Raw genomic sequence first — 11543 nt, 5'->3', positions numbered from 1 at the left:
TAGGGCAGGCTGGCAGGGCCATCTGAAGATAAAGCACTGTCGAACGAGGTCACTATTGCCACGGCGCGCTTAAGTGGCCATGTGTGCTAATTATTTGGGTGACACTAAATTATTGGTTCTTTGGTAATAGGGACTAGCAGGTACTTTTCCCACGGTTCTAAAGGACTCACCAGAACTGGGAAACGTTAAGAGAAGAGGGAAAAAGAACGGGCAGTGAATAGATTGATGGGAAGAAGAGCGGTCGTGGAATAGTGAACTGGTTTGTCTGTCTCTTCTATCTTTCTTTTCTGTTAAATAAAAATAAAGCGATATACAAAATACAAAATGGAAAATACTTCTCAAGTTAATCCGACATATATTACGATACAGATAGCGTTGTTGGATGTCTACGGGGAGATTGGACCGACGAATTAGGTAAGGGCGTACGGATAGTTGACTGGGTACCAACAGGCCCAAAGAGTCGTAACGAGACTAATACGGGTGAAATCGTTCGTAAAATAAAAGGATTTACATTACACCTTTACGTTACCTTGCCTCATAAACAAAAAAAATCATAAAAACAAAAAATATCAAAAACGAAATTAACAAAGACTTCCAGATAATTCTCAAATTAATTTTTATTCTTGTACTCTTCAAATATACATGATAATTTGTTTTCATTTTTAACTTGTAATTTTTCTTTTGGTAATTTTAACTTATCCCATAAAAAGCCAATAATTTTGAGTTCCGTTGGTTCTAAGCTTATGTTTGTTATTATTAATGCATTTTCTGCAAAGAATGTAGGATGTGCTGCCTTGCAGACTTTCTCATACAACTGGGGGAATATTTTTGTAAATTTGATTTGGGGTAAACCCCACTCTTTCAGTTGTTCGTCTTCATTTTGTATGAATAGCGTAAATCTTCTGTTTCGTTCGTTTGAGTTGTTAGTTATGCAGTTCCGATCAAAATAGTCGATGAAGCTTCGTACGTCTAACAAATTAGTTTTTACCAATCTCTCCCAATTGGCCTTTTCCTAAAAGATAACAATGACGATTTATTTTAAATTAATTCCCCAACAGTCAAAAATCACATTAACTTACTATAGTATCATTCATATGCTTGCACTTTAACTCTAAAAGTTTTATTTGTTTGTCCATTTGTTCTTTCTCAACTTCCATTAGGATGACTTTACACCTCAGTTCTATGATTGCCTTGTGCTCCTCAGGGAGCTGGCTCACGATCTGCTGATACACGTGCTCTGCCTGAAAATATATTATTTTTCATAAACAATTAAAGATCTTACCACGGTCTCGTTCGATTCGGATACCACAGAATTTGCGTCTCTTTTTTTTTAAACAAACACCTTAGAGTATACCGAGTGCGAGGGCAAAAAAATTCAAAATTTGCCTATTTTGTGTTATTTCCAATAGGTAAAGGATCTTTTGGGACCTGGGGAGCGAATCGGAGTGCCGGGTGGGGTAACTGAAACGTTCTTTTGACGCATTTTAGATTAGTTCAGCTTAGGTCGGGTTATTTTTTGTGTAATATCCTGATTTTTAGTAAAGAGCGAAAGATTTATTGGATTTTAAGAGCGTTCGAGTTACTTAAACGATCTAAAATAACCTAAAATGCACGAAAGCACGTTTTAGTTACCCCACCCCAATTCACTCCGCGAGTTAATATAAAATAAAAATAAAAGTTTAGTCAAAGTATGATTTCGCGGCTGTGGAATCGGTTTCGGGAAACGGGAAATGTGAGAAGACCTGGACAAGGTCGACCATCTTTCCCAACACAAAGGGAAGACTGTTTTCTTCATCTGCTGACTCGGCGATATCACAATCTCAATGCAACACTTCTAAGAGGCGAGTATGCTAATGCCACTGGAAGGCTTGTGTCCACTCAAACCATCAGGAATAAGCTGCATAATATCGAACTTTATGCCCGAAAGCCTATGGTTTGTATTCCATTAATGGTGCAGCACAAACGAGCAAGGAAAGAATGGACCGAGCTCCACAGAAATTGGAGCCATAATGACTGGGGCTGTTCCTGTTCAGCGATGAGTCCAGGTTCACTCTGGAACCTGATATTCGCCGTGTACTGATTTGGTGTGAACACGAAAAACGAAACAATCCCTATTTTGTAAGAGAACGATCTGCTTTTGAAGGCAGCGGCGTAATGGTATGGGCAGGAATTCGTTTTGATGAACATACAGATCTGTATTTCATCGACAATAGTCCTTTAAATGCCCATAGGTATCTTCATGAAATTCTACAACCTATTGTAATGCTTTATGCTGCGGCAATAGGCAATCAGTTTATTTTTATGGACGATAATGCTCGTCCACATCGTGGTAACATCATGAACAACTGGTTGGAAAAAATAAATATAGAGAGAATGGTATGACCTGCCAATTCTCCGGATGAAAATCCAATTGAACATGCTTGGGGTACTTTAGGACGACGTGTTGCCAGTAGAAATTTGCCACCCGGAACCATTCCAGATCTTCGAAATGCCCTAATTGAAGAATGGAATGAAATTCCCCAAGCAATCTTCAATAACTTGATTGAGTCAATGCCATCAAGGTGCCAAGCTTTCTTAGCAGCAAGAGATCATACTCATTACTGAAATTTAGTTTTTTTATCAAATTAATAAACAGAAAGTTTTATTTACCTTTATAAACCATGACCTTTTAATACACAACTGTACACATTTTTATAAAATATTGTCTCCAGAGGTCAAAATAAGCCTGTACAGTATAAAACACTTTTACTATGCTCAAGAAAACTTAACATGCAAATAAAAACTTGTTTTGGAGTATTTCCTGTAACAAAAAAAAATTTTTAGGTTTTATTTTGCAATATCTCCTAATTGTTTTGAGCAGTGTATAAATAGTTATACAAAATTTTAATATGAACACGTGCATACACGCATACGCACTAGAAGGTCAACCGGAACTTCTTGAAAGCAGTTAATACGTAAATAAGAGTGTTATCTTTCTCTATGCTTTAAATAAAATAAATTAATAATTAATTAATATTCTTACCCTAGATTAATCAAGTTCAATGTAGTACCCATGGAATTATAAGAATAGCACACCTACGTTTATTTGTTGAAAGCAGAAGCAGATTAAATAAATGGACTACTGACTAAATTATTAAGTAACAGCTGTTGGTTAGTTTTTCTGCTGCACATGCGCGAGCCTTGAAAGAAATCTTTACTATGTAGTAAAAATCGTAACGCTAAACACAACTTACGGCGGTTAGATGGCGATGTAGAATTTTATTTAATGAATTTTCTAAAAATAAAACTTCTTTGTTGCCAAATTAACTATGAATACAACATTAAAAATTCTAAGTTCGTCCTTTTCTTGTGCATATTTGATGTTTAGTTACATACAAACACATTTGTGGTTTGGTTTTTAAATTTTTAATTATTTCCCCAAGTTGTTTTTTGGTTAACCCTAGAACAACAATGTGGGGTCGCCCGGTATCCAGCCGTTTGATTTTCCTGAAGTACACCTGCGAGCAGTTAATACAACGTGTCGTAACTTCTATGTTAACTTCATTACTTTTCGGTGACCTGTGAAGTATGTACATTTCTCTTAGATAGATTTTCGAAATCGCTAGTTATAAGTTGTTCCTTGTGTAATGTACCCTTAGGCTACGCCTATGAATTTCCACCACTTTAGTGGTATGTCCAGGATGGCCATATGTTGGGAACCCATTATCTTCCAATAAAGGTTACCCTTCATAAAAAACTTTCACTTTCATTCCTTTTCCTCGTCAAGACAAAAGTCTAAAATATCCACATTTTGCTAAAATCGCACCACAGCTGCAACACCCCCGTAAATAATCTTTTCTTACCATTATCTTAACGTTACGGGTTAAGGATTTAGAAAGTTACCATCTGTGGATTGTCTTGTCAATTGCCTAAAACCGGAGTACGCCTATGGGTACTGACCCCCAGATTTGGTACTTAAGATACCCCGAAGCTTGTAAAAGGACCATAACTATATTGACCATAACCATTATAATAATATAACTCGACGCTCCCGGAATTTTGTCACTTCCCTCAATTTTACTCTTGGCTCTCTCTATTGAAATGTCAGCTTAATCTCGAGATCTTTAGTTTTGTAAACGATTAGGGGTTGTGTGTATCATAACTAGCGGAATAAAAAAATCTACCAAAGTGTTCCCAAGTTTTGTTACGCGAGTTCCATTACAATTGTATTTTGACCCCATTTTGTGCTTTACGTTATAATTTTTGCCGGTAAATTTAAACTTTTATTTTTTTGTTAGGTTATTATTATTATTATAGTAAAATGAGTGATGAAATGTTAGAATGCAGCAGGACCGATAATGTGTTTGTTTAGAAGAAGAGCTTTCCGCTTGTTAGGGACTCGCCTGCTGTTCATTTGAGGATCTCGTTGGCTCGCCCTACAAAAATTTTCCATTCTTGTAACGCAAATGACTATTGTTGCGAGTGGAAAAAAGCTTAATTGTGCTGTGATTTGTATGTACGTGGCTGTAAATAGCTTCTGAACCGTCTATAAGTTGGAGTTTTTAAGAGTTTTTTCATTTTTGCACTCAGTGCCGACTTTATGGGGGGCAAACTTGGACGACGGTCCAGGGCGCCGTACTTGCCAAGGCTGGCCCTGCTTGCACTAGTTACCCTCACTATGCGTTGCGTAACCCAACAACAATATTTTGCTGTGAGTTATAAAACTAAACCTCGTAAACTCACGAGGTAAAAGCAAACTTAAGAGAATTAACTATGATGTATACTTTAACGCGTTTAATAGTACAGTATACTACGCAAACGCTATACGCAGACTTGAGATATCTTCAACGGTTATGTGAGCCTGTAGAATTGTACTAATCGTTGTACATTATCTTGAGAGATTTTATTAATGTTACTTTGATACTTCGCTATCTATAAGAAAACGTTATGATGTTTTCAAGGAAAATTATACAGAAAATATAAATTCCACTTAATTTTTTTTCAATAAAGAAAATCTATTCTTTCAAAATAATGTTCGAGCTATAGCAATAGTTCTTGAGCAAAGCAACTGTTATGGGCAAGTGACAATGGAGATCATTCCAAAAATTTGTTATTCAAATTATTTCCTGAGATTGTGGGTCAGCAGGGGAAGACGGCAGGATTTTTAGTACAATATGTTTACTAGGTGGGCTGTTATACCCCACACTCCAAAATAACCCATTTGGCACCTATTCCCAACCCATATTTCCTTTACCCCCAGATACCTATCTAGCCCCCAATCACCGCCAAAAACCCACCGCACTAATCTTTTCGTCTCACCTAAACCTGTTATCAACGTGCAAGGTTCCAGCAAAACCACGAAGAAAATAAACAGACGTACCCACTTATGTTGGCGTTGCGGGGCGGTGTTGGTGAAAGGAGAGGAATGGAACCCGGGATGGAGGGCAATATTGTCCCGGCGGTTAAAAAGGACGTTATATCTTTAACTCTGACAATTATTTTCTACGTGAAATTAATAAATTCAGTCGGAGATTTAAGTCTTTCTTTTCTTCCGGAGATTCGTCGATAACAAACCATTGGAAAAACTTTTAAGCAAAAGCATCAAAAACCTTCTCAAATCCCCAGGTATTTACCTGGGGAAAATTAAGCAAATTTATTCCGATTTTTTTTTATTTCCCTAAAAAAGTCACTTTGCACAACATATGACGAGTAGGATGATGACGTATAGGTGTCATATTATCCCAGATGCTTACAGGCAGACGCTGCATCAGCAGCCTGCGCAACGAGAAATTTGTAAAACATCGTGGACGTTTTGCTTTCCCTATTACAAGGGGTTTAATTTTATGATCTCCTGTAGCGTTTGTACAGGCAAGAAAAGTAAGTCTAACTTTTTCACTTTTTCTCCCAGAAACAGTTTTTTCATCTCTCCTTACTATCGTTTTTTCGGGAAGCAACTTCCAAAAGAGACCAGCCTCATCTGCATTATACATTTGTGCATCTGTAAGATTAAGTCTGGCTATAAGTGAACGAAGATTTTCTTGAAATGGGGGTACAAGTTCAGGATTCGTTGATAGTTTTTCACCGGATATTTTCAAAAATCTAATGCCAAATCTACGTTTAAACTTTTGCAACCAACCATCACTTGCATTAAAGTATTCTTTTTCTTTTAAAATCCCATTTAACGATTTTGCCTTGATCTTTAATAGCTCACTTGTTACTGGAAGGTTTCTGGATCTCTGGTTACAAAACCATTCATATAATTTTTTTTCCATTCTAGGCATTTCTCCAGTTTTTAAAGGTTTTCTTTTACTCAAACCATAGCACTCGGATGAAGTATTCAAAATATTAATTCGATTCTTTTTTATAAGACAAACAGTGGATTTTGCAATACCATACTTTTTTGCGAGATTTGTGACACTTTCACCGCTTTCCAACTTCTTTATAATATCACTTTTGTCTGATAATGTCAATACTTTGCGCTTCATATTTTGACGACAGAACGCAACTCGGCGGATCAAATAAGCCTGTTATATTCTATAGCTTGCTGTGGAAACTACTATTAGTACATATTTTATACCGTTATAATACATTATTAAACCTTTTCGGGGGTTCCCGAAACCTCTGCGGTGAACTACCAGAAGTTCATATAATCGAGGTTGCCGCTGTTCAATCTATAGAACTTACCATGTTAAAATTTTATTGTTCATTATATTGGATAGTTCATATAATCGAGTATTCAGATAAACGAGTACTAATGTATACTAATAAAATATATACAGGGTGTTTCAAAGTTTAACAGAAATAATTAAGGATCATGTATAAGTGATTAAAATATGACGATTTACTTGTTAAAACTATATTCACAAACTTCTCGTTACTGAGATACAGGATGTTAAAGTCTTCGTAAAAAAATTGAAATTTATTAATAGCTTTCAAAACCCTACAGGTATTACAATGAAACTTTGCTCGCACTTTGTGTGCTCAATAGTTCATATTTTGCTGTAAAAACATTAACATTAGATTCACCAGTGGCGTGCAGTCGGGCACCACTTTGAATATTAAAAAAAAAAAAGTACGCCAGTGATTTTTCTCAAATTAAAAATTATTTTTAGAATCCTCGTTTAATTTAGAAGAGAAAAGTTCACTTGACTTTTTTTCCTCCGATGTGTTGTTTTTCAGTAAAAAAATAAAAACCGTTTACGTGCACGCCATTTAACAGTTTTTTTCAACACTTCTAAAATACAGTGCAACCTCTTTAATCCGAACACACACACGATAATCCGAACGGCGAAATCATGAGTTACAGTCCGAACGCTACCTCGATAATTCGAACGTTAATCAGAAAAGAGTTGCTGGTTGTCACTGCTTGAATTACGGCACCACCGTTGATAATGTGGGACTCCCTTCGCTCCATCGGGGAGTCCCTTCGCTCTGTTTTAAGTTAAACCTTTGAATATAAAGATCATTGTGTTTAGCGCCCCTAATGTGTGTGTGCGGGTAGTAAGAGATCTGGTTTGGGCTTGCTTCCAAGAAAAATGTCAAAAAGAAAGCACTTAACACTCGATTAAAAAAAAAAATTGAAGTGTTAAAAGATATAGATGTCGGTGCAAACTATTCAAGAATTACATCTAAATATGGCATCGGAAAAGCTACTGTGGCTGATATTAAAAAAAAAACAAAAACAAGATCCTGGCATACCTCCATGAAAATGATTTTGGACCTTCAAATAGAAAAACTTTAAAGTTCAGTTCAAATTTTAGAGTTGAAAAGACTTTATTTACGTGGTTTATGCAAGAAAGAACAAAAGGTAAATTCTTATACATATTCCATATTTTCAATACAGGTTATAGGAATTCCCTTTGTTTTTCCAGGTTCTCCAATTTTTGGAGAAATTCTTCGCGCGAAAGCTCAGTTTTTCTATAAAGAAAGTACACAAAAGATGATTTTAAAGCAAGTTCTCGTTGGCTTCATAAATTTAAGACTAGATTTGGTATTCACCAGTTAAGCATTTGTGGAGAATCACTATCTAGCGACTATGACGCTGTCGTGCCATTCGTGGAAAAACTTATAGAATTGATAAAGGAAAAAAAGTTGGTTCCGCATCAAATTTGTAATGCTGATGAAAGCGGACTTTTTTGGAGAGTTTTACCAAGAAAAACCTTAGCCCATTTCAAAGAAAAATCTGCCCCCGAGCGAAAAGTAAACAAAGAACGGATCACTTTTATGCCTTGTTCCAATGCATCTGGATCTCACAAATTAAAGTTATTGGTTCTAAGTAAGAGTGTGAAACCCCGTGCGTTTAGAAACGTTGAAGTTCCCGTTTGTCATAGAAGGCAACGGAGACCTTGGGTAACTAAAGATATTTTTACTGAGTGGTTTCACAATGAGTTTGTACCATCAGTTAGACGTAAAATGAAGAAACTCGACCTTAGTTCAGAAGCAATTTTAATTTTGGACAATGCACCTGGGCATACCACTCAGTTGTCTAGCAACGATGATAAAATTTTTGCACTTTTTCTTCCTCCAAATTGTACACCGTTGATACAGCCAATGGATCAACACGTTATACAAGCAATAAAATTGTTCTATCGCAAAAAGTTGCTGAAAAAAATTTTCGACTCTGATTGTGATATATTAGAATCACTGAAAAGCATAAATATGAAGGACGTTGTTTTCTCTTTGGACGAAGCATTGAGATATGTGAGTGTTAACTTAATACAAAAATCATGGAGTAAGATATTACCGTATGAAGCAAACGCTTGTGACAGTGACGAGGAAGATGAAATTCCATTAGCTAGGTTAGCTAGACAAATCAATGAGCCCAATCCCACAGAGCTGAATAACGGACTAGAAGAGATTGTGGATTTGGGAAGAAAGATTGACCAAAACTTAAATAAAGAAGAGATAAAAAAGTGGATAGTACACGACAAAGCACTCATCGATTGAGGCTTATATCATTCAAGAAATAGATGAAGATTCCTATTCTGATAGTGACTCTGACGATGTTTCGGAAATTCCACGTTTGGTGACAAGTACTGATGTAGTGTCAGTTTTTAACACGTGTATTGCTTGGACAAAACAAAATAATGTTCCTGAACATCGAATGATTTTTCTACAGGAATTGTTGGTTCAAGCGCAAGATGTCGCATTTAAAAACAAAAAACAGACTCAAATAACACATTTTTTTACCAGCACGTCTAATAAAAAATAATTCTTAATTACTTTTCGTTGATATTTATTTAGGTATATGTCAGTACGTAAATACATACAATACGTATTTGATAATTTTAAAATTTTTGAAATAATTATTTTGAGTTGTATGTGTCAGATAATATATAAACGTAATATATGTACATAAGTGCTAGTGTTAGGATTTATGTATATCTTGTTAAAATCGGATTAATACATGTCTAGAAAATGTGCATTTTTATTCTGTGTTGAGGAACAACAACCAAATAATATCAACCTCTATTAATTCATTGCGAAGAAGATGTGAAATGTGTATTCAGGAAGGTGGTTTTCATTTTCAGCACTTGTTATAATAGTTTATGTTTATTTGTTACTGTTAATTCTATTAGCAATAAATAATTTTTAATTTTCCAACTCGTAAAAGTCTACATATTTTAGAAGTGTTGAAAAAAACTATTAAATGGCGTGCACGTAAACGGTTTTTATTTTTTTACTGAAAAACAACACATCGGAGGAAAAAAAGTCAAGTGAACTTTTCTCTTCTAAATTAAACGAGGATTCTAAAAATAATTTTTAATTTGAGAAAAATCATTGGCGTACCAATTTTTTATTGAAAAATATTCAAAGTGGTGCCCGACTGCACGCCACTGGTGAATCTAATGTTAATGTTTTTACAGCAAAATATGAACTATTGAGCACACAAAGTCGAGCAAAGTTTCATTGTAATACCTGTAGGGGCTTGAAAGCTATTAATAAATTTCAATTTTTTTACGAAGACTTTAACATCCTGTATCTCAGTAACGAGAAGTTTGTGAATATAGTTTTAACAAGTAAATCGTCATATTTTAATCACTTCTACATGATCCTTAATTATTTCTGTTAAACTTTGAAACACCCTGTATAATATTGTATATAATAATAAACTAATGTTTCATTCTAGTAAATTTTTATTCTTCGCGTAGTTGACCATGGAAAAGAAATAATGACAGTTATTACTTGCGTTGTACGTTTTTGTTTTTCGGTGGCTGTTAGTAGCAAAATTAAAGTGAAATTTTGAATCAAAATGGAAGAATACACAAACGCTGATATTATATAAAAACCCTGTGTTTGGCGGGAGTGAATCTCAGACTAGTGACGCTCATAGGTGTATCACGAGAATGCTGTGCCCGACAATTGCAGGTTTTAATTCTAAATTATCCTATATGTAACTATATTAAATTAACAGGAATTTACACTATAATCGAATTTCCCGGTTCGAACAGTGTCATTGTACTGTTACTTGATAGGGAAATTCACTATATTGTGGGAAACCCTAGGCGGCATCATGTAGCGAGTATTTTTCCTTCAGCTTCTGATAAAACTAAAGGATTAGTTAAGAGCTGTAAATTTTGTGGCAGACATATCTACAACAATAAGTTCGGAAAGACTTCGTTTAGAAGTTAATTTTGAAAATGATTTTTTTTAAGTATGTATTTCAAAAACGGTTGTTGATATTTTTAAGAAATTTGGCCGAGGAGAACGCGTCATTAAAAGACATGTTTTGCAATGAAAGTAAATAAAATTTGTAACCGGTGGCGCACGTACTATCAATTGCCAGAATCGGACATAAAAAATGGGGCGCCACTGTTTGTTTTAAACACGATTTCCTAATTTTTTAAATCATCAAACATTTTTCTAAAACGAAGGTCTCTTAAGGATTTATAATAAAGTGTGTCGTTTTCCAGAAATAAAGCTTTAGATATCACGTAGATAATAAATTATTATTGATTAATTGATACAAATTATTTCTCGGAAATGATACACTTTACGATAAATAAATCCTTAAAAGATCTTTGTTTCAGCAAAATGATTGGAGATTTAAAAAATAAAGAAATCTTGTTTTAAAAACAGTGACGCCTCATCTTTTTTTTTGTCTGGTTGATTGTAGCAATTGCACGCCACTCTTTACAGATTTTATTTACTTCCATTGCGAAAAATGTCTTTTAATGTACATTTTCCTAGACCACATTTCTTTAAAATAACAATAACTGTTTTTGAAATATATACTTAAAAAATTATTTTCAAAATGAATTTTTATCGCCCTGTATATCCTAAACAATGCCTTTTTGAACTTATGTTTATAGGAACTTGTTTTCTTTCAATTAAATGTAGAACAACATATTGAAGTTTGTACATCTGTTCTTAAAACACCCTGTATTTAACTTTTTTGCATCTCTTTTACGTTCCGAGATAACGAACATGGTCGAACTTCTACAGGGTGTCTGTCTCATTTATGATGATTTTGCCCGCTTTGAAAATAAATTTTACAGAGTGATTTTTACAATTTGACATATTTTCAAGTGACTGACCAATTTTTTAAATAATATTAAAAGAAC

The 11543-nt window shown here is 34.7% G+C and overlaps 1 protein-coding gene across 1 annotated transcript; it reads right to left on the bottom strand.

The window, feature by feature from the left end:
- Positions 1-610: 610 nt before the first annotated feature.
- Positions 611-2525, bottom strand: LOC136419020 (uncharacterized). Its single transcript, XM_066405206.1, has 3 exons — positions 2384-2525; positions 1080-1241; positions 611-1012 (listed from the first exon to the last, which is right to left on the bottom strand). Exons 2-3 carry the CDS (start codon positions 1155-1157, stop codon positions 611-613), a joined length of 480 nt encoding a protein of 159 aa, XP_066261303.1. The 5' UTR covers positions 1158-1241; positions 2384-2525.
- Positions 2526-11543: the final 9018 nt, after the last annotated feature.

This window comes from Euwallacea similis, unplaced genomic scaffold (genome assembly GCF_039881205.1).
Source record: "Euwallacea similis isolate ESF13 unplaced genomic scaffold, ESF131.1 scaffold_57, whole genome shotgun sequence".
Taxonomy (NCBI): domain Eukaryota; kingdom Metazoa; phylum Arthropoda; class Insecta; order Coleoptera; family Curculionidae; genus Euwallacea; species Euwallacea similis.
The sequence above is the reverse complement of the archived record's forward strand: the minus strand, read 5'-3'. Positions and strand labels throughout refer to the sequence as shown.

What these genes read in the sequence shown, in the direction of transcription:
- LOC136419020 (XM_066405206.1), bottom strand. Translation starts at nt 1,157, where the DNA reads ATGGAAGTTGAGAAAGAACAAATGGACAAACAAATAAAACTTTTAGAG. An exon ending in AGCATATGAATGATACTATA is followed by an intron (nt 1,013 to 1,079) that starts GTAAGTTAATGT and finishes GTTATCTTTTAG; the next exon opens with GAAAAGGCCAATTGGGAGAG.